The 22,681-nt window shown below is 40.1% G+C and overlaps 1 protein-coding gene across 3 annotated transcripts in view; it reads left to right on the top strand.

Moving 5' to 3' along the window:
* Positions 1 to 22,681, top strand: part of PLEKHG1 (pleckstrin homology and RhoGEF domain containing G1) — a 101,297-nt gene that overhangs the window by 10,336 nt on the left and 68,280 nt on the right. For all 3 annotated transcript variants that reach the window (XM_028723660.2, XM_028723658.2, XM_028723661.2), the window contains one exon: positions 19,682 to 19,756. In XM_028723660.2, the coding sequence (XP_028579493.2) occupies positions 19,708 to 19,756 (49 nt within the window). In that variant the 5' untranslated portion in view covers positions 19,682 to 19,707. Of the gene's footprint in view, positions 1 to 19,681; positions 19,757 to 22,681 lie in introns of those variants that run through there.

The following is a 22,681-nucleotide window of genomic DNA, read 5'->3' as shown; positions in this document are numbered from 1 at the left end:
ACCCTATGGAAATGACCACCCAAGATAGGTAGAATCACCACAAAGCACTTCTACCCATCCCTAACCTGGGAAATCCTAGTGTCCCGTTGTAAGCAAAAGCAATATACTTTGCCTTTTGAGCCATGCTTCTCTGTCTTGCTGCAGGAAAAAAGTCATTAATGGAAACCGTTGATAGCTACACCATTAATAGCTGCCATTTCCAAGTAATTTTTATTGCGATGAATGTAGCTGTATCTTTTGGATATGTCCCTTTTTGCCAATTTTAATTCATGACAAAAGCTTCAGTGAATGCATATTTTATTGGTAAAAGGGGAGACGATGTTGTACTTCAGAGCTCATTACAGGCTTGCTTCAATTGTTCAATTGAAACCAAATGTTGAAACAGTTTTATATTGGTATACTATAGCCAGAAACTAGATTGGAATGCTGATTTGATACACTGACATCACATCTGTTAGGAGAGGTTTCGAATTCAGGAAGATATTGTAAGTTGGCTAGGATTCAGAAAACATATGATGGTTTTTTGGGAGGTCTTGGCTTGATTACTTTTTAGGTCATGAAGGGAGGAAATTATGGCAGTCTGGGATTGAATGACTTCTGATGAAGTTTTTTAAAAATGTACATTCCTTTTGGCAAACATGAAATGTACAGTCCACAGTTTTGGCCCTCATTGCCACAATAGGAGGAGTGCAACATATGCCTTTGATTGAGGATGTGTTAGTGTGAACTCTGCCTTGTGCTTCAACTTGAACTTGCTGTTGGCATCATGAACACATCCCACTGTTGTAAGCCCCGTTCTTTTCAGTGGGGCCTTTAACTCTGGGTCAGCTTGGGAACTGGGCTGCTGAACCTTTTGAACACAGCACCCTTTTCTTTAGGAAGTAACATGATTGCTAGCAGTCAAGAAATAACAGATTTGAATTGCCACATGTTTGACAGTAGAATTTATTTTTTCACATCTCTGGCTCTTTGCGAGTGAAGCATGAGATGCCAAAAGTTCTGCACTGACTACTTGGACGTTACCAGATAACCATTTGCCAACTTAGATTTTAAACAGCTCTGTCTCTTGTGTTTAAATTTATTTTTTGTTTATAAGTTCTTTTTTTTTTTTTTAAAAAAAGACATCTAGACACTGGTATTGGGCTTCTCTTCCACTTTAAATTCTAGTATTGATCTTCAGCTCCCAGATAATACACACTGCCAGTTCCTGTGCTTTCAGATTGATTAATGCCTTTTGTGAAAGTATATAGCTATAAATTCCAAATTGTAAATGTGAATTAAATACTGTGAGTGAGTATGCTACATTCTTACTGGTAGCAAAGTTCATGGAGAAAAGCTGAGGCACAGATGGCCCATTCCATTCAAGGAGGCATCTTGGAGAAGGGAATTTCTAAAGGTCTCAGAAAGTTTTCCTGCTTATTGCAATAAAGGAAGGAGGACTGTGCATAGATAACTTGCTTGTGTACTTCCCAGAGGCATGGGCACCATTGGTGCTGGGTTCACCTTATGTTCTCTTTCTTTCCTGGAGAATTGTCCTTCTTCACTATATACATGTACAGAGAGTTTTTCTCCCATGTATGAGATTAGAAGTATAAATACTCCAGAAAGTCTTAATAGTGTGTTTCATTGAAATTCTCCCATGGCTTGCTTTTGCTGTAGCGTTGATGGTTTTGGCTAGATTTTTTTTTTTTAAAAGAAGTATGAAAGGATGTGTTGTTGCTAGGTGTTGTATAGCTTTCTGGTGAGAGGAAAGAAGAAATACCTAAATACTGTAATTTACTGTTTCCTTCAAAAGAGGAGAATATTTCATGTCATTGGGTGTTTTGAAACCACTTTTCCCCCACCTTTTTATGGTTTGGGAAGAAGCAAACCATATACAGTGAAAGATCAGTAGAGGCTGTTTATTCTGACAAAGGAATGGCCATGTGGGAATACCTTCCTGGTTTGAAAACCTAGTGATGTGTAGGAAGCCTTTGTAATGTTCCCATCTAGTAAAATGCCTGCAGTATTTTGCCATGCAGGAAATCAATTGCAGCTGGATGCACAGAGTTTCCACTCCAAGTATATGAACACACCTTTTAGTGTTCTACTAAAAACGTTTTTTCTTTATCCAGGGCCTTACCTTGAAAAGTGACTTGGAAGACTGAAGGGGGGGGGGGACACTAGAGTCTTGTTTCTTAAAAGTTGCTGCCTTTAAAAGAAACTATGTTATTATGGTGCTGGAGGAGACTCTTGAGAGTCCCATGGACTGCAAGAACATCAAACGTATCCATTCTTAAGGAAATCAGCCCTGAGTGCTCACTGGAAGGACAGATCGTGAAGCTGAGGCTCCAATACTTTGGCCACCTCATGAGAAGAGAAGACTCCCTGGAAAAGACCTTGATGTTGGGAAAGATGGAGGGCACAAGGAGAAGGGGACGACAGAGGACGAGATGGTTGGACAGCGTTCTCGAAGCTACCAGCATGAGTTTGACCCAACTGCGGGAGGCAGTGGAAGACAGGAGTGCCTGGCGTGCTTTGGTCCATGGGGTCACGAAGAATTGGACACGACTAAACAACAACAACATGTTATTTTGGCAATGTGGTATATGGGGTTCAAAACACACATGAAGCCTTTCTTTTAAAGGCAGCCCTTTGTGACTAATGAGGACCTCTATATCTACATCTCTCTTGGGATCCTAGTTCAAGTCCTGATGCTTCCTGTAGATATTGTGGCCCTAGGAAACAGCTAAATGCAGGAAATAACCATCTCAATGCATTAGGTTGGGCATGTTCAGTCAGAGCCAAGTTGCAAACGCTGTGGCTCAGGGACAAATCAAATTCATATTTAAAAGAGTCCCCTTTCTCCTTGGTATTCAGTCCCATGAGCCACAAACTGAGTTAACCTGCACATATGCATATACATGCAAATCCATATGGGGTAAGTAACTGCATATTAGAGAATTTGCCTAATTTAGGAAAGGGGAAACCTCTTTTGTTTTAATGGGTTGGAAATACAGTGATCTGCCATTAGCTCCAGATCTCTCTTCTGCCTCTCCAACTAAAAAACCTAAATAACATAGCATACATAGCTCCCACAATGGACTATATATATTATTGCTGATTTTAATAACGTATTTCAATATCTTATTTTTGACAATCCTCTTCAAATAGTTCATCAAAGGGTCTTCTGGGATCTTTCATCCCATAATTGGAACCAGATGATGTTCAAAAATTTCTTAATGTTTTTCCATTATTGGAAGAGATGAATTAAGTTGGCACCATGTTCCCCATGTCTTCAACAAGCATCTGTAACCAAATTACATATCTTGTTTAGTTGGTAGGATATCATAGAGTTGGAATAGACCACAAGGGCCATCGAGTCCAACCCCCTGCCAAGCAGGAAACACCATCAGAGCACTCCTGATATCACACACCATTTGTATAGGTATCTTCAAACTGTGTTCTGTTAGGTTCACAGTTGTCAAGGAGCTTGAGATGTCAATGCCAATTGCCAAATAGTTTTATATCAGAACCCCTAGATCTTGCTTTCACATGTTTTTCTGTCAAAGCTCACTTTTTTCCTACAACATTGCCAGATTTGTCCTACTAGCCCATTGTTCAAAGCCCATTGTTCTACACATTTGCTCAGAAATAAATTTGTAGAAGCTCATTCCTCTGAATAGAGTGGTCCTTTTTCAGATATAAATCTAAGCCATGGTTTAGTATTATGTGCTTCATGTACTCCTCATTCAGCACACCTGTGAAATCAGTGGCTTGAGCTTCTGGCTTTTTAACAAAGCATAGTTTTTACCAGAGTTCCTCCAGCTTGGACATAATGATAAACTTTAGTTTAAAGGTGGACGCTTCCAGTATCCTTAGAACTGCTGAGACTTGCTGCTGCTCATATCCATAGCAGTGAGTTAAACCATGGTTTGGTGTCACTTCCAAACCAGGCCTAAGTGTAGTTGTGATGGTAGATGTATAATCCTCTCTTGGATTACAGTGGTACCTCTGGTTAAGAACTTAATTTGTTCCGGAGGTCCATTCTTAACCTGAAACTGTTCTTAACCTGAGGTACCACTTTAGCTAATGGGGACTCTCGCTGCTGCCGCACCGCCACCGCACTATTTCTGTTCTCATCCTAGAGCAAGGTTCTTAACCCAAGGTACTATTTCTGGGTTAGCGGAGTCTGTAACCTGAAGCGTCTGTAACCCGAGGTACCACTGTATAGCAGCATTTCTAGGGGAGCACCTACATTCCATCTTAATCTGTCCTTCATATGACTTTCTTACAGCTATTCCAGTGGAAGACATATGGGCATAAACTGCCTCTTTCCCTCTTATTAGCTGTTCTTACAGTTGGAACCTGTTCTTCAGCAGAAGCTGTAACCAGTGTTAGAAACTGAGACAGAAAAGCTAGGAGCCAAGTGGCTCCTGGGATCTGGGTTGTAGGCGCCAAAACAGAATGTCTAGCCACCATTTGTGGGGGGTGGGGTCATCACTTTGTATTTATTATTTTGATAAGCATGAATTAATATGGAATTCACATTAGAGACACATTGTTACTATCACATTTCCCCACAGAAATTGTTAATACATGTTTAATTTGGTACCATACTTCAGTTTTCAAAACACTGTATTCTTTATTGTTAAATTCCTTATCATATTGTCTATCCTTAACATATACTTCAAGGCTTCAAAGCACATTCATTTCAGTAATTCTTGAGTGTCAGCCAGGTGCAAAAAAAATTGCACCCAGACTGTTAAGTCGTGGGTGAACATATCAGACGACACAGCGATTCTTCCAAAGCAGCTCTTTATTTGTAAGCTGGAACAGAACTGAACTGAGGAGCTCAGTCAGCCTGCTTATATAGAGCTCCACTAGAATGCAACAGTAACCATTTTCTGTAACTAGCCAATCACTGAACATCACTTTCGATCCTTCATTTGCATACAAACTATCCAATCACTGAATGTCACTTTTGATCCTTCATTTGCATAACTATCTACAGTATCCCCCTGCTGACCCAGGGTGAGAACTTCAGTACATAACACAGACTTTTGGACTTTTCACAAATGGAGAATCTTTAGGTGCAAAATGTGCCTGGCACCCTGCTAATTTCGAACCATGGCTGTCACTTATTTGCCATTAGGCCTTCTCATGCCTTAAAAATGTGTTGAGAACTAAAATATATGATGGTGTTGCGGGTTCTTTTTAAGGCGGTCATAATGGTTTTAATAATGAAAGTGAGAATTCAACTATGTTTACAGCCTTACTTATAAGCATTTTCATTCCCAGATTTTTGGTGGTGCAGACGTTAAATTAATGCCTTCCATAACTTACATCTGGTGAGAATTAGTGCAGTCATACTATCCTTTGGATGAGAAGGATTATCATTGTAATTAATCACACATTTCAAGGAAGTTCTGAAAGCTTTTAGCTAGGAGTTCTGCAGAAATAATACACTTAATAATATCCACATCTCTCCAACCACTTTATTTTACTACTGTATGGTGTAAATTAAATACATTTACAACTTGTTGTTTTATGCTAATTATTTGACAGTATTTACTTTACCATCTAAGGTTGCTGCTGCGTATCCTTAAGCAGTATGGGTCTGCAGTTCACATGAGCAAAATTCAGCTCCCAGAAAGGGGCAAGGAAGTGTTTTTTGCTGATTCCCCCTGCAGTCTCTGAAAACCTTCTCCAGAAGATTGAAGGACCCTTTGTAAGAGCATGGGAGGTGGTGCTGGGGAAGAGGGAATTGGTAAAAACTCAGCTTCTTTCCCCCCATACATGAGTAGCAGCTTCTACTGAGTCACAACTTCTTGTAGAAATGAAAGGAGCCCTTCTCTGGATCGAAACCAATATTTGTATTTTGCCAGGAAGTGTATTTTAATTACAGAATGGTTATGGCTGATGGGAACTGTGCTTTCCATATTTATTTATTTATTTACTTTTACTTATAGACTACCCCTTATACAAAATTCCAGAGCAGTAGACATGGGGGAATCCTGTGTTTTACAGCCACACTTTTGAGCAAAATATAATCTTTAAAGATAATTCCTGTGTGGAGCTTGAAATTAGTAATCTCAGGTTTAGTAGACAACTTAGTAGGGAGTCCCATAATGTTTTGGTTGTTGGTGTGTGTGTGTGTGTGTGTGTGTGTGCACACGTTGTGCCTTAAGGAGCCTCAGACCACTCCTAACAGATATGCGTGGACAGTGGAGTTGCACACTTTCACCATATCCAGTACTCCTTCATTTCAAAGCTACATCCTGATTGTACAACTTTATACCAGACACAGACTTGTACAGGCAGCAACTATTTTTGGGGTGTCTGATATGTGTGTGACTGCACACACATGCATCACGCCATGCATCAGTAGCCTGAAATTGCCACAAAAAGGGGTGGGGCAAGCGCAGAACAGGGTGTTTGCAGACTTTTTCTATAGTGTTTCAAATATATGCAATTTCACTTAAATGCGGATGCCTTAGAATGTAACGCCCGCGTAAACTGGGAGTTGCCTGCAATAATAAATTTCTCTTCTGTTGATTTCGGGGGCAACATCAGTTGGCTCACCCCTATTGACTTTAGAACTGAGTTGTAAAAGCTTCGATAAATTATGTATAGCATTGATTAAAATGCATATATTGGACAAAACAGACACGTGGGTTCTCAAAATGAAATATTTATATAAAAATAGGCTTTTCCCTTTTTTTGGTAAGTGATGGGCATCTCTGCATAACTGAATTAATAATATGCTTGAAAACCAGTAGCTTGCTGCTGAAAAGCACCGCCCCCCAAAATAGCTAGAAGTGTTAAAGAGTGCTTGTGGCAAAGCATTTACTACCAACCTTAAATTGCCCTTTTTAAAAATAAATAAATCTGGCTTCTTTCTGTGGAAGTAAATAAAAAACCAGTTGCGTTTTGAGTAAAATGGATTTTTCTCTGTGGTGGTTACAGATCTTTCAGTGGTTTTAATTTGAATTGTAATTATGAATAAAGCTACCATATTAGCCACAATTATTCAGTCAAATTCCTGTTAGAAAACATGCCAAAGTAGAATTCTAGTGGTTTTTTAAAATTATATTTCTCTTGTACCAAATATGGAAGAAAGAAATCATGACTGCCTTTGCAAGCGAATATTTGCTTTGGAAAATAATACATAGCACCACAGAGGCAAACACTAATCAGTTTTGGGGTTCCTAATATTGGGTCGTTCCAACTATCTTCTGATAGAAGCAATTGATGCTGACAGAAGCAATCAGATTCTTGTATCGATGGCTTGTTAAACTGAGATAAACATCAAACCCTTTGCCCATGCACCCAAACCCTTCGCTGTTCTCTTCATGGTGCACTTCAATAATGCAAGAAATAAATTGTGGTTTCCCATTTCTGCTGAACAAGATGACTATGGTGACCAACTTTGAAACAAGCCAGAATCTTAAAATTTCAAACTGTGGCTTAAGATCATGGTTTGTTCCGAAGCTGGTGGTTATAGTTTCCTGGTTTGGAAAAATGGGAAACTGTGGTTAATTAAGACTTTCTGATTTTATTCTTCTAATTAGTAAAGCACTTGCTTGCCAAAATGGCTCCCTAAGGGTTTAGAAGTAGAAAACAGATTACCATATTAAAAACATAGCTATGGTGTGTATATACAGTGCGTATATTCTGAGAAGGTCAGTATGAATGAGGCCATTGGCTGCACTGGCCCAAAATGGGCCAGAACTTCATAAGCTGTTGGATTCCTAAACTGAAGTGCCCACTGGTTTTTTTATTAAAAAAAGACTATTAGTTCAATAGGCTTTTGTAGTACGGCATAGCTTGACATGCCATAGCCTGACATACTAGTTTAAAAAAAAGGCAAAATAGACCACACAGGACATGCCAAATAGCTGGATCGCAGCCAGCTGCTGCGTACAAACAGAAAGGCCAACACCTTAAGTCTCACTTTATTTCTGTGGGAAATTATTGAAGTTTTGGATAGAGCAGTCCTTCAGAGGTTTTGGAACGGAAAGGAGTCTGACCCAATGGGCTGTCAATTCCTGCTGGAGCCAGGACAGAATTGGTGTCTATATGTGGCTTTTTCTAGTCCCTTGCCTTTTTGTTGCTGGTTCCTCTTTTAAATGTTGGGTTAATTTTAATTTTTTGTTCCAGTGGCAGGGAAAATAGCCACACCAGCTCCAAGGCTGGCATAGCCCCCCCCATCGCCTATTCCATAAGCATGTTTGGGGGATGAGGGGCCTATGGATTCAGCAGATCCAAAGCATCCCCTAATGCTCCCTTGTCATTCCCCTGGAACACCCACTTTTTGACCTTAGGACACGAGGCAGATCAGCAACCACAGTGGAACTTGGAGCCTCTCTGAGGAGGCCTCCAACTATGGTCCACAGCATCCAACAGCCACCTGCTCTTTTCAGGAGGTTAGAATTCCAACCCCTGAGCTGAAATTGGATCTCTTGCCATGGTCTGAGAACATGCAATGCAGTCACTTTGTTGAAGCTAAGCAGATCTGGAATCCTGCCATTGTCTGTGTGGGAGACTTCTGGGAACCCCACATAGTTCTAGGAAGGCAAGACGTAATTGTACAGCTCCTAACAGTTCTGCTCTTACATTTTTGCAGTTAGTATTTTATTGTAGTTGTTCTTCCTTGAGTCAGTGTAAAACAGTTTAAAGGAAAAAGATAACTTCGCTAAGACATGGTAGTTGCAGGGAAGCAGATTGCTCTCTTCCTGTGACATTTTCTATTGTCTACATTTTCTATTTCAAAATGACCAGGGAAATGTGTAAACTTCCTTTTGTATCCAATAGATAGAGATTCTTAATTAGTGACTGCTTGTATTTGCTGACATAAAGGAAATGAATGGACATTTGTGATTATTGCACATCTGTTGTTTTGTGTTAAGTATCCTGTATGTGGGTGAAACTGTCTTCAATATCCCACCCACCCACACAGCAAAGGTGAAATGGAGGCATATATTTGCTTTGTTATAACAGTTACAGATATGGCTACAGACATAAATTAAATACTTAACCTCATCCCCATTTCCTTCAAGCTAGTCACAAAATTGTATATTGTATCATGTGTATCACTGAAAGCATCTTCTGAAGTTACAGTTGCATAGTCTGCATTTTTGAGTTGTAGTTCTGTGCAGTAATTGTACTCCTCTTCTCTTCTTCTTCTTCAAAAGCCTTTGATGCAGGGTCCTAGCAATGTCTGCTCAGACTTAAATCCTACTTACTCACAGGAAAGTGGGGTAAGGATTGCAGCCTAATCCACAACATAAGGGATATTTGTAAATTTGTCTAGATGTGCACTGAGCATGACTTGCTTGCCTTATGTGTAAACTTGCATAAGTTCTTCATTGATTTTTATAACCTTCCTTGCACTTCCTTAACTGAAAATAATCAAATGGAAAGTGGCATCTATTGGGAAGCATGAAGTTATATCTAAATATTGTTTATGGCGCCAGCCAAACAGTGCAGGTTAAACCAACAGAATTGAGATCTAGCTGGACAAGGTCATCTAACATTCCATTGTGTTCATTTCATCAAGTATACTTTTATTTTTGCCTATTGTGTGTTTATGTTCATGTGCACAAGATAGCTTTCAAAATGAACTTCCTTCAAGTTTTGGATCTTACAAGTTTTCCTGCCCTCTTTGAACGTAGCAGTTTTATGTTATGTATAGAAACAGTGTAAACTGCTTTTCATAGTTTGATTCAGTAACTGCCTGCTTTCTATTAGTAGAAGCAGCATTTTGTGTGCCTTAAGAAGTACTTTTTGCATTTGAGTTCAATTAAATGTATGAAGCTTTTTAAAAGCGAATTTCTGTAGGACAGGATAAACCTTTTAATAGCGCTTTCTCCTAACTCTCTACCTGATCTAGAGATAGGTTCAGGTAGGTAGTTGGTCTGATGCAGTAGAAATATATATATAAAAAATAAATTGTCCACACACAAAAGCTCATACCAAGAACAAACTTAGTTGGTCTCTAAGGTGCTACTGGACTCATATATGCGGTATATTATGTGAAACATCTTTCATTTCCATAATGCTGCCTTCCTGCATCTTTGGATATCCACAAATATCCATGGAGTGGTTTGAATTGCCATGCAGATCTAAATATTTCTTGTGCATTCATGTTTTGAGTGTGAGGTCATAGCCACACCAGAGATTTAAAACACATGGCTTCCCCCAAAGAATCCTGGGAACTGTAGTTTACCCCTCAGAGAGATATAATTCCCAGCATCCTTAACAACAGTTCCCATGTTTCTTTGGGGGAAGTCATGTGCTTTAAATCTCTGGTGTGGATATGACTTGAGTGTGCACTTTAAATCCTCAAATTGGTGACTGGATCCACAAGTGCTTAAACAAGAACTGATTGACTTTAAAATCATATACTGTTCTGTTCTTGAAGCTCATATAAAAACCATATAGGCTAAGCTTCACTGTGAGATATAGAATCATAGAGTTGGAATAGACCACAAGGGCCATCGAGTCAATATGGATGTATTGAAAGTGATGTAAATTTGCATTGCATTCCCCACTGAAAAGCATATGTGTTACAAATTGACTCAGGAGAACCAAGGAGGTGTTCTTTTTTTCTGCAGAAAATGTCTCTTCCTCTTCCCCTTTAAGATCTATCATGTTTCAGTACCACAAGACCTAGAAGTTTCATGTTTATCTTCTAGTTCTCTTAATGTTTTTCTGCTGCATTTTCTGGGCCACTTTTTCACCAAAACAGGGTATGCACAGCTCCAAATCACAGGCAATTATTGGCATCTCTACCAAACCCTTTGCAGGGTCTTAGATGTGCCCCCACAAAGTCCCCCTCACTTCCAAGGTCTTTGTTGTTCATTAGAATAGAATAAGCAGAGCTGCTACCTCTACTGAGATGAGTGGGGTAACCTAGAACCTGTACAAGTATACCAAAGCATATACTGGGCTGCTGATGTAAACAAGTACCAACCAGGTAGTACTACTAGCTACTGAAATTAATAATGACTTGTTGAGCAGCAGCATTTTATATCTGAATGCCTTAACATCTATACTTGTACTAGGAAAATGCTTCTTGTCTCTGTTTCTCCTACAAAAGTACATGGAACGATTTCAACATGCATGGAATACTTGGCTTAAATGTTGTGATGTGGATCTTTAAAGTAGAGGAAATGAAACATGAACCTTTTTAAAAACAGTGACTAAATGCTATTTATCAGCAAAAGTATCGCTTTTGGAGGAGGAGAAACTAAACATCTGGCTTCCCTCTGGAAAAATTATATTTTTCCTTTGACCCTTTGTAAAAATAAATATTTTTCTAATAGTTTTTATTTTGAAGGAGTTGAGCATTCAACCTAATCAAAGGAATGTCACTATTGCCAAAGCTATTGTTTGTTTAGGCTTTGTTTTGCTTTTAAGATTGCGCCAGCAATGGTGGAATTTCCACAGAAAATGCAAACTTCATATTTTACTTATTTTAAGTGTCGGTTTCCAAAACTGTTATTAAATACTGGGCAAAGGAGACTGTGGCACTATAACACCTGTAAGAATCCTTTAAACATGTATCTCATGGTAAATGATTCACCTCTATTGCACCTCTGAAGAGTGTGTGTGGAATTTTCTGACCTGTAGAAGAGATGGTTGTTAATCTGACTAGGAATCTCTTTAGCAGAAAGTACTGTAGAGTACAAAAGTCAAGAGTGGTTTTATTCCTGAGACATATTACATCTGTTGACCATTTGTGTGGAAAGCTACACCAAAGTGTTTTAGAATAAGGTTACCAGACATCCATTTCCCGGGGACAGTCCCCAGATTTACAAATCAGTCCCCATACAAAATCCATTGAAGTTGAAAAGTGTCCCCGGATTCATTGAAAAAAATCTGGTAACCTTATAGACATGATTGCAGCAGAGAGCTGTGGTACCTAACTGGACTTTGAAGATTTGTGAGCACAAATTTCTAAGCTGACAGCTGTTGTGAATCAGCTGGTGTTCATGCATATAGTAAATACAACAACCATTCACAATTGCATGGAAAATGAGAAACCCCATGGCCAGGATATATGCTCATATGCTCATGTTCAGTAGTGGAGAAAGGTGGGGGTGATTGGGGCGGTCCGCCCCCGAGTGCCATCCCTGAGGGGGGTGACATTGCTACAGGCGGTGCCTCCCCCAGGACACACACTGCTGCCAGTGCATCCCCCTGGGACGCCCGGTGGCGGCACCCCCCCAGGCGGCTAGCCCTGCCCCTGTGGGCCACTCCAGGTGCTGGAGCAGCTAGCTCTGCCTCTGCCTGCATTGTGCCATCTAATGACTTGGGCCATATTTTCTTATACATCTTAGGAGGGTTATAGAATCATCAAATTGTAGAGTTGGAAGGGACCATCAGGGTCATCTAGTCCAATCCCCTGCAATGCAGGGATATTTTGCCCAACATGGGGCTTGAACCCACAACCCTGAGATTAAGAGTCTCATGCTTTGCATATTCTAATTGGCCCCCTCTGAATTATTTTGTAAATTTCATCAAACTTGATGTGAACTACAATACAGCATCTTGACTTTGCACTGGGAACTTTGAAAAGCATATGTAGATGCTCCATATGCAAGTTGTGCCTATAAAAATATGCCCCCAAGCTCAATTGTACCACAAGGAGTGCAAAATATTCATTAAATAATTTTAATATGTGAACTGAAAGATAGCAAAAAACTTTGTTTATTTTGCCTTTAAAAATGAAAATCTGAAATATTATAATTGTTGCATTTAATGGGTTTGAAATGAGCACGTTCATTTTTTTTTGCTTGCCAAGTTTAGGAAATGGATCTTGCTTTTATCTTAGCAGATGATTAAAGACTTCTACATAGGATAAGCTTGGGAAAATGACAGCTTTTGGCTGAATGGCTACCTTCCACATTATAGTTCATCACTGTGGCTCTTAGCAATCTGCAGATTCAGCAGAAAGGCATCCGCAAGCCACAGTTGCAGTGGAGACTGAACTCTGTACGTTACAACAGTCTATTTTGCTATCTTCCCTCTAAAGCATGTTGGTATGGATGGAAGCCTAGAAGCCTGGGCTCTGGCAAAGTCTTGCGGAGTCAACAGAATGGTCCCCCCCCCCCCCTGACCTGCAAAGTTATAAAATGTTTGCACAAGTAAAAACATAACCATCACAATATAGATAAGACATCGGGAAATGGACAATTACATTATATTCATATTGTGCATGTTGCTAGAAATATACTGGGTTCTTTTGCTATTCACTAGTCTGTGAGAAATTCTGAATGAAGTGAGGCCTTTCCTTATTTGTGTTTCCTGGCAACATAATGTGTTCCCACCTCTTAGGTTATAGTGTGTGTGTGTGTGTGTGTGTGCGCGCGCGTGGTGTTCCCCTCACCCAACTGGTTCCTTGGCTCAAGGCTGCTGTTCCTGATGACCTAGTTTTAGCTGTACACATGAGTCATCATCTTTAAAGGGGACCTACCCTGAAGTGCGCTGGCAGGAGTACATGGATTGTTTATTAATACAGTATTGCATTACATAATGTGTTCATAGCCCATTGCTGCGTTATATGTAACTTTGTTCAGTTAGACATGGTTAGAAGTATTGCAGTCAAAGAACTTTTACTAGACTACATTTGCCCTGTGTTTTTGTATAGCACTTGAAAAGAAAAAAATCTCGGAGTGCCCATGTGCTGGCAAAGGCCTAACTTTAAAAATGCATCATTTTTTGGTAATGAGGAAGGGTTTACAGAATTTGCAGCATGTGGGGCTTTAGAATTTGCTGCTAAAGGAAGACTGGCTAATAGACATAAATGCAACAGTCCATTTCAAATGATTCATGAAAGTGCCTGGTTTCCTTTCCTAACTGTCTGTGGCTGACAAATGTACTCAGTACTGATGAGCCGGCTTCTAACTGGCTGGGTTGATACCAGCCTAAAAAGTTTTTGGGCAGTTGACTCTTGCTGTGCACATGTCCAACCTCAATTTCTGGGTCACTATTTTTCTTTAAAATGTTTAGAAAAAACAAGCTGGTTCTAAATTGGCCACTTAAAATGCGGCCTGCTTTGCCATTTAATAATATGTTCAGATCTGGTAAAGAAAGGCTGGGCAGGTGGTTGGCTGCCAGACAGTGTACTCATGCAGTGTACTCAAGAAGGTGCACTCATGCTTATGTTTAAGTGAATTTGTGTATATGCAAATAAACTGGCATTTCTGAGTAGCTGGCTGTTTGTATGTGTTCTTCAGTCCTTTTTTTAACCAGAAACCTGTAGTGTTTCTCCTCTAAGAGGACTGTTTCTTGTAATGATTTGGTTCGAAAGCTGACATGTGCCAGCCAGTGAAGGTGCACAGCAGTCTTCATACTGTTTTGAATATGCTGGTGTAGGGCACTGTGACCTTTCTGGCATCTATCCCCTAAACTCTTTTTGCCCAATAGGCATGACTCATTCTATTCTTTGTATAATGTGGATGCGCACCAGTAACAAAAGTCTGTGTCTGTCAGGCCTTGTTTGATTTGCTTTCATTTTATCAGTATCTGCGCAATTATACTGCAGAGAATAGCTGAGGGCATTGTTTCTTGAAATACCTTCTGACTGACACAGGCAGAGCTGGGAATTGTGGTGAGATCAGACTGAACCGTTGAGCTTTACCTCCACTTCCTTATTTAACAATATGAGGTTGTATCGTGCAGCGTGAGGGGTGTTTTGGTCCTCCAAATGTTGTTGGACTCCAGTCCCCATCTGCTCTAGTCAGCATGGTCAGTGGTTGGGTCGATGATGGAAATTGGGGTCTAAAAACATCTGGAGGGCCTAAGTAACTTACTGGTTTCAATGTCTGGGTTGTTCACAGCATAATCTTCCAGGATGCATTTCATATTTCTACCTGCAGATCTGCTCCTGGACTGAATGCTATAAGTTCGGCAAACTGAAATTAAAATTTCTGCTTTGGTTCAAAGAAAATAGGTTGGACTGAGTATACATTGTTTGGTAGCACATTAAGTAACCTTGGAAGATTATTAAAAGGCTATTTATGCTGACTTCATTGGGATAGCAAAAGTGTTAACTGCCTTAGGTTGTTAGGTAGAATTAATGAGTCAGCAGCATTGCCACATTGCAATGTTACAATGATTTGCTCGCAAGGTTTAAATAGACTTTTGCTCATGCATAACCATAAGGAATGCCAAGCCAAACATTACCCATTTCCTCGTTCTCTCCTTGCCAATACAAATTATAGTTGTAAAATTTTGCCCTTGTGTAAAGTTCAGTTGTTTGTGTGCTGCAGGTCTTAAATTGTCTTCAGAGTGAGTGTTTTTCCGTGCATCAGCATCTCTCAGTAAGCTCCCTTGCATTTAATGTGAGACCTTAAATTGAAACATCCACTGGAATGGGTCAGGCTGGCTAAACATTCAAATCTTATGCATTTGGACTGCCCACATAATTATTTTTCATGCGCTTACATTGGAAACTGTTTTATTCATTACACCCATTATCTGTTGTGGAATATCTTTTCCTCCTATCGATCAGAGTGACCCCCAGGGGAAAGAGTTTAGAACTTTTCCCGCTATATTTTGTAGAATCCATTATCTGCTTAGAAAAAAAGGAAAAGCTACCAAAAGACTAGTGTATTGTCTGCTACGTAATGGCTTCTTTTGCCCTGTCTCTGCAGCCTTTACAGCAGGTGTGACTCACCTGTGGCCCTGCAGGTGTTCCTGGGCAAGAACTCCCATCCCGCCTGACTTTTAGCCATGCTGGTTGATGGGAGTGTGTGTGTGTCTCTCGGTGTGTGTTCAATAGGCATGTTTTGTTTAAACATTTCTTACGATGAAATCTGTAGAAACATTCAAAGGTGCCTGCAATCTTTTTTTCTGGCAGTTTTCCTCATCCTTTCATTCCTTTTGTTTTGCCTTACCGAACATGCTGTGCGATCAGGACTCCCTCTAGTGACAAAGGCTATGTGACTTCATAGGCAGCTTGTCGATAACCGCTCTACAAATCAGCATGTGACGTGGTGAACTCAGATTTTATTTGGATATTTGTTCATCTTTGTATATGCATCCATTCTCAATTATCAGTAGACAGGGGGGGGGGGGGCAGGGGGAAGCATATCCTATGTTATACATAATAGCTATTGTATAACATAGCTATAGCTATAGCTTCTGACATTCAGAAGACATCTTAAGGCAGCCCTGTTCAGGGAAGTTTTTAATCTGTGATATTTTAGTGTATTTTTGGTTTCTATGGAAGCCGCCCAGAGTGGCTGGGGAAACCCAGCCAGATGGGCGGGGTACAAATACTAAATTATTATTATTATTATTGTTATTATTATTATTATTATTTGGTAGTTTAGTCTGAAGAAAATAAAGGGATATTAGAGATGTATTTTTAGACAGGGCAGATCCCATTTAGACTGAGAATATAACGAACCAAAGTCATTTCAGTATAAAATACCAGTGTCTCTGTCATTATATGCTAATCATGGTCCCTACTAATTATTTGTGTGTTCATGATAATGGAGGATTCTTTTCTTAACCAGTCAAATTGAGTTAAGAGTTGTTAAGAATATGATGCCTTAGCATATGTAATCATAAAAACACAGTTTTGATATTTCTGTGAAGTGCTTGGAATGAAGTAGTTTGGTTTAACAAAGTTCACTGAATTAGTTGAGTGATCTTTGAACTACACCTAGAAGTCCAGGGGCGGTGCATCCCATTTTGCCACTTGAGATGAAATGAGAGTGCTGCCCTGACATGGTGGCACTCCTGTGCCATGCTGCCTTCACCAAAGCCTCTCTTCCCTAAGTTGTGCTGTAGCGGTACAAAGCAGCACTAATGGCAGATTCCGGCACGGTCTCATGAAATTTTGGCAAGATCTCGCAAAAATTCAGCGGAAATCAGTGCTGATGGCTGCATTACGACTCTAGCTGTGGTGGGGCAGGCAGGGTGCTTGCAGTGGTGCCATCTCAGGGAATTCTGTCACCTAAGACCGGTGTGTCAGTTTTTTTCAGGGGGTACTCAATGGTATGTAGTACAGGCACCTCTTTTTGTTGTTGTTATACAATGTGGCACTTACTCTAACAACTTCATGGTGAATACCAGCACCTATTTTTCTAGAAAAAAGCACCGCCTAAGATGTGTGCTTCACTCTGCCTTGTGGGTGTGCTGGCCCTGTAGAAGCCTTTTCCATAATTGTTGGGTGAACAAAATGCAAATTAAGCCTGTATCAGCGTTGAACTTCTAATGATTTCTCATTCATCTTCAAGTTCATTCTCTTGCATGTGTCCCCCCCCTCCCCGCCCCGGGTAGGCTTTTGGAACCTTAGGCTTAAGGACCACAATAGTTGGGGGAAATAAGCAATTCACATTCCACTGTTATTGTTTTAATAATTATATTTTCTGCCCTTTAAACTTTAGCACAGCAAAGCAGTATATCATTCAAAAAGCCACAGTTCCATTACACAACCTGCAGTGTAAAAGGAACATTAGAAATCAGGACAGAAGTGCTAGCATTATAACCAGCAAAACTAATGCAACAATGCAGTCCTGAAGTGTGTCTAGCCAATACGATATTAACTAGCACAGCTCATTCTTGTGGTAGCATACAAGCAGGGAAGTTTTTTAATAAATCACTTCAGTTCTGTTGTGACTGAGTGCTTCTTGTAACATGATGCTTTCATGGCCAAGTAGTGTACTGTTAGCAAAGAAAGATTAATTGAAGTTTGAGCAAATTGCTACTTGACATTGTTTTCACATCTCTCTAAAATTAGTCATGGAAGTTGGCAAGGGTGAAGATGATGTTCTAAGGTTTCATGATACTTAATAGGCCACTTAAGTTAAAAAAACACAAACCCAACATACTCATTCGGCTTTTCCCATTCTACTGCTAAAAATCCAAAATGATCACTTACCGTACAATGCTATGCGTCTCATTTTGTTCTGTAGGGCTTATTCCCAGAAATGTGTGGAAATAGAAACCTTCCTCTGCGGTTTGGTTGATGAAACAAATATTAATCCATTTTAAGTAATTGAATTTATGAAGTATTTCTGGTTGGTTGGGGCTGGGGTGAGGTTTCGTTATTAGCTTGAAGACACCAATTATGTCCTTGTACCAGAGGCAAAACTCTTACTGGTGACTGTCTACTTACAGAAGGAATCTTATCAGTGGAACAGAGAGAAAGGTAATTTTTAATAGTGTAGCACACTGCTCCCCCCTTAAATTGACTGTGTTTGGGTTCCAGTTGTATGGGCGGTATGAGGACCAGAGAGCTGAAGTTGAATCCCATTAAGTTTGAGACTCAGTGAGCAGGTGGTTCTCTTGTCTCAGGTTTCACTGTCTCTGAGAGAGGAGGTGCATAACTTGGAGGTGCTTCAGCTATGCTACTTGAGGACCAGGTGGCCTTGGTGGCTCAGAGTGCCTTTTACCAGCTTCAGGTGGTTCCCAGACAGGGATAGACTGGCCCTGGCAGTCCATATTCTGAATTGGGTTGTTGCAATGCATTGTAAGTGGGGCCACCCTTGAAGATGACCCAGAAGCAGGGCTGGCCCACACATGAGACAAGGTGAGGTGACCACCTCAGGCAGCAGGATCCACAGGGGCAGCAGATCCTGATATAGATCCAGAAGCTTCAGCTAATGCAGAACGTGGTTGCCAAAATGTTAAGTGGTGTGGCCAGAGAGAATTATATTAAATTGATCCTGAGGGATATGCACTGACATTTGCTTCTGTTTTATGGTTGTGTTTATGGTCTTATTACTATTTTTGGCCTTATTTTGTACATCACCCTGATATCTGATAAAGAGAGGTTATAATATATTTCCACAGTGAAGCAAATAGTGGGGAAATGGCTGGGATTAAATTATTCTGCTTGGCATTCCTCTGGATGTCTTGAGGTTGATGCTGTGCAAATGAGAACAATTCCTATTGAACTTGGTGGGACTTACTTAGCTGGACAGAGAATGGAGAGGTGTGTGCTTTATTTTTCAAAAATGATTTTACTGTTTTGACTTGAAGGCCCTAAAGCAGGCATAGGCAAACTCCGGCCCTCCTGATGTTTGGGACTACAATTCCCATCATCCCCAGCCAACAGGACCAGTGGTCAGGGATGATGGGAATTGTAGTCCCAAACATCTGGAGGGCCGGAGTTTGCCTATGCCTCCCCTAAGGGGTTTGCCAGATATTTTCATTCATCTTTGATTCACTGGCTAGTGTTCACTAGTAGGACTTCTCTGTTGAATTTTTAAGGTAACTCACCCCCCCCAAAAAAAACCCTTTTTCAATTATATGGGCCTGTGTATTCCTTAAACAAGGATGGCTAATCTGTGGAGCTCCTGTTGTTCTTGGGACTCCAACTACCACCATTCCCAGCCAGCATGGCAAGTGGTCAGGCTCTGGGCTGGTGCTGGGACTGGTCAGGGATGATGGGAGTTGTAGTCAGACAATTGGTCTGGAGGCCTCAGGTTCCCTATTCCTGCTTTAAAGGAAATGTTTCCCCAAACTGTTGGTACTTTACTCAAGCTCAACGACACATGATAGGGTCAGTGAATTCTTTGTGCTCACATATATTAATTTGTTAGCTTTGTTTGCCCTTTTGCTGAAGTGTTTTATAGGATGTGTGTGAATTAGCTTGTAACAGTATCCTGAACTTATAGAAAAGTTTTCCCCTGCTGGCTTTGGTATGAGAACAGTTTTCTTTCTTTATGTCCCTCAGGTTTCACTGAATTGGTCTCGGCTGAGATGCCAGATAAAACACCAGAGGGTAAAGAAACCTTATCCAGGAATGAAGGTCGGTATTGTTTTTCTCTTAAGAAAACTTGTTCTTTCATTTTCTCAGAATACATATTGTAGGAAATATAATATCAATCCTTTTTTGGTGAAACTATCTTCTCAAATGTAGTGTTTCTCTCCTTCCCTGCTTATTTTAAGCATGATTATGTAAAAATGTTTCATTTCTGAAAAGTTAGTTTGTGGTGAGGGAAAGTGAGAGAGATGATTCAAACAATGTTTGGGTGGCTAGGGACATGTTAGGTTCCTGTATGGTGTGTGTTACTTTATGGTGTGTCTGTGTGTGTGGTATTTGGTGACTTGGTAAGTTTTTATGTGTAATAGCCAATGTTTGGTAAGTACAGTGGTACCTCGGAAGTCAAATGGAATCCATTACGGAAGTCCATTCAACTTCTAAAACGTTCGGAAACCAAGGTGTGGCTTCCGATTGGCTGAAGGAAACTGCGGAAGCTGTGTCGGATGTTCGGGTTCCAAAGAATGTTCGCAAACCGGAACACTCACTTCTGGGTTTGCGGCATTCGGGAGCCAAAATGTTCAAGTCGCAAGGTGTTCGTCAACCAAGGTACAACTGTGTAAGTCCACTTGCACAGCAAAATTAAACTGACTGTGTAATCTTGTATGTATTGACTTGGAAATAAGTCCTATTGACTTCTATAGTGGCTACAGGATTGCAGCCTGAATAGTAATAAAGTCACTTGATGATACTGTGAGCCTGTAGTGATACTTCAACATTCACTTCAGATCCATGTTTTGTAAAACTGAACACAATAAATAGCCAAAGCAAAGTAAGGCCTAAGCTCTGCATTTTCCACGTTAATCTGGAGTTTGTTGTTTTGCTTTCTAATTTGGGGGGATGGTAAGATAATTAGAACGTAAGAAGAGCCTGCTGGGTCAGGCTAATGGCCCAACTAGTCCTGCATCCTGTTCTCACAGTGGCCAACCAGAAGCCTATGGGAAACCCACAAGCAGGACCTGAGTAAAGGAACACTCTCCCCTTCTGTGGTTTCCACAACCAGAGTTCAGAAGCATTACTACTGCTAACCATGACTGGTAGTAATGACTTGATCAGCCAGTCCATCTTTTTCCTCAATAAGGCAGTTTGCCTTAGAGTGATATTAACCATTCCCTTGGGTGTTTTATAGCTATTGATGTGCTGTATTGACATTTGTAGGAGCCTGACAAAGTGTTACCCATTAACCTAAGCTAATTGTTATCTGGTAATGTCAGTCATCTGTTTGGGGTTCTGTGCTGCTATCACTTATCCTTTTCTGAAGATAGTCAAACAAGGAATTAATTGTGTTTCAGATTTTTATTGCCCTGCTGACTTTGTCCTTCATGTGAAGTTATAGCTTAGAACTCCGGACAGTGCTTCAAAAATAGAAGAGGATGCTGTTATGATGAGGGAAGAGTCTCTAAAAGCTATTTTTTGTACTCTAGAAAAATGAGCAGTGAAGCTTCATTCTCTTGCAGTGCAAGTTGCTTCAATGACATGTGTTGATATTTAATATTTCAGCACAGAAACTCATCAATATCCAATTAGTTCCCTTGCCTGCTGAATATTGTAAATTCACTAGTTGCTAAGGATTAGCCTGAAAGCAGCCAGTATTTTCCACAGCGTTGGTTTGCTTATCTTGTGTTCTGCTACAGGTTGTGGGATTTAAGGAACTTCTTGGTTCGTTTCAGTGTCCCATCAGCCTCAGCCAGCTTCTTCCCACCAGCCAGCTGTGCATAGAAGTGTAGCTCCAATTGTCTTTTAATGTTGTAACTCGCTTTGAGACATTAGGGTGAATTATTATTATTATTATTATTATTATTATTATTATTATTATTATTTAGTGAGGAGAAGACAGTAGCACTTAGCACATGTGTATTGGCACACTTTCCTAAAGTTTAAACAAAGCAAGGTTAAGCATTGCAGCTCTACCATGTCAAAATGCTACCAGCTGCCACTGCATACGCATGTAAACAAACAATAAACAGAAGTGAATGAAAGAAAATAGAGTCTTGTGATTACTTTACTAAAAATTGGCAGATAGTTTGTTCATCTTCTCTCCCACCAAGCCCTTTTGGTCAACAAAAATTACCTATGAATGTTCTGGTCTACTTTCTTTCACCAAAGCAATGTTGTTTTGTTTTGTTTTGTTTTGTTTTGTTTTGTGTGCGCACATGAGGAATATATGGAAACATTATTGAGAGATACAAATACATTAAGCAGTTTATTTGTGAGTTTCTTAATCACAGCCTTGAAACCCACTCTCTAGTGAACCACTATTATGCTAGTCCATAGTGAAACAGAGAAGTGTGTTAGAACTGCAAGAGTAGATTGTTATGCAGATTGTTAGCCCAGATTGCTCCTAATGTAGTTCCAGTGTTTCTGTTCAGTGATATTTTCCTTTTTAAAATTGTTGGTGACTTTGCGTATGAATGAGAATTGGTGCAATCTGAAATAAGTTCTGTATAAATATGTCACAAGCATCCTGGTTGGCATTAATCCTCATATTAGAAACTTGACCTTCATATATTCAAATCTGTGAGGGCTAGAGCCTTTTTAAAAATGTCCATGAGTTTATCAGCATTTCAACGGAAGCTTGTGGGCTGCATAGAAGAACCTTGGGTTTAGGAAGGAATTACTTGCTACTCAGAAGCTAAAGCTGTATGTTTGCACCTGTAGTGCAAAGGTTATGGAAAATTTGGTTACCAAGGTAATTTGGGTAGTATAAAGTTGGCACAAAATCGAAAATGCTGTGGAATGGAAATCCAATTCTAGGCTGCTACTTATTATCAATTTATGACATAGCTTTTAGGAGAAAACCTTTTTGCAGCTTGACCCTCTTTTTAGCTTCTCTTTGAGTAGCAGGCTCTATTACAGCAGGAAATCCTGACCTGCTTTCGTGGTATGGTTTGTCACCAGGCTGTTTCCTTCACA

Source organism: Podarcis muralis, chromosome 3 (genome assembly GCF_964188315.1).
Source record: "Podarcis muralis chromosome 3, rPodMur119.hap1.1, whole genome shotgun sequence".
NCBI classification, from domain to species: domain Eukaryota; kingdom Metazoa; phylum Chordata; class Lepidosauria; order Squamata; family Lacertidae; genus Podarcis; species Podarcis muralis.
The sequence above is the reverse complement of the archived record's forward strand: the minus strand, read 5'-3'. Positions and strand labels throughout refer to the sequence as shown.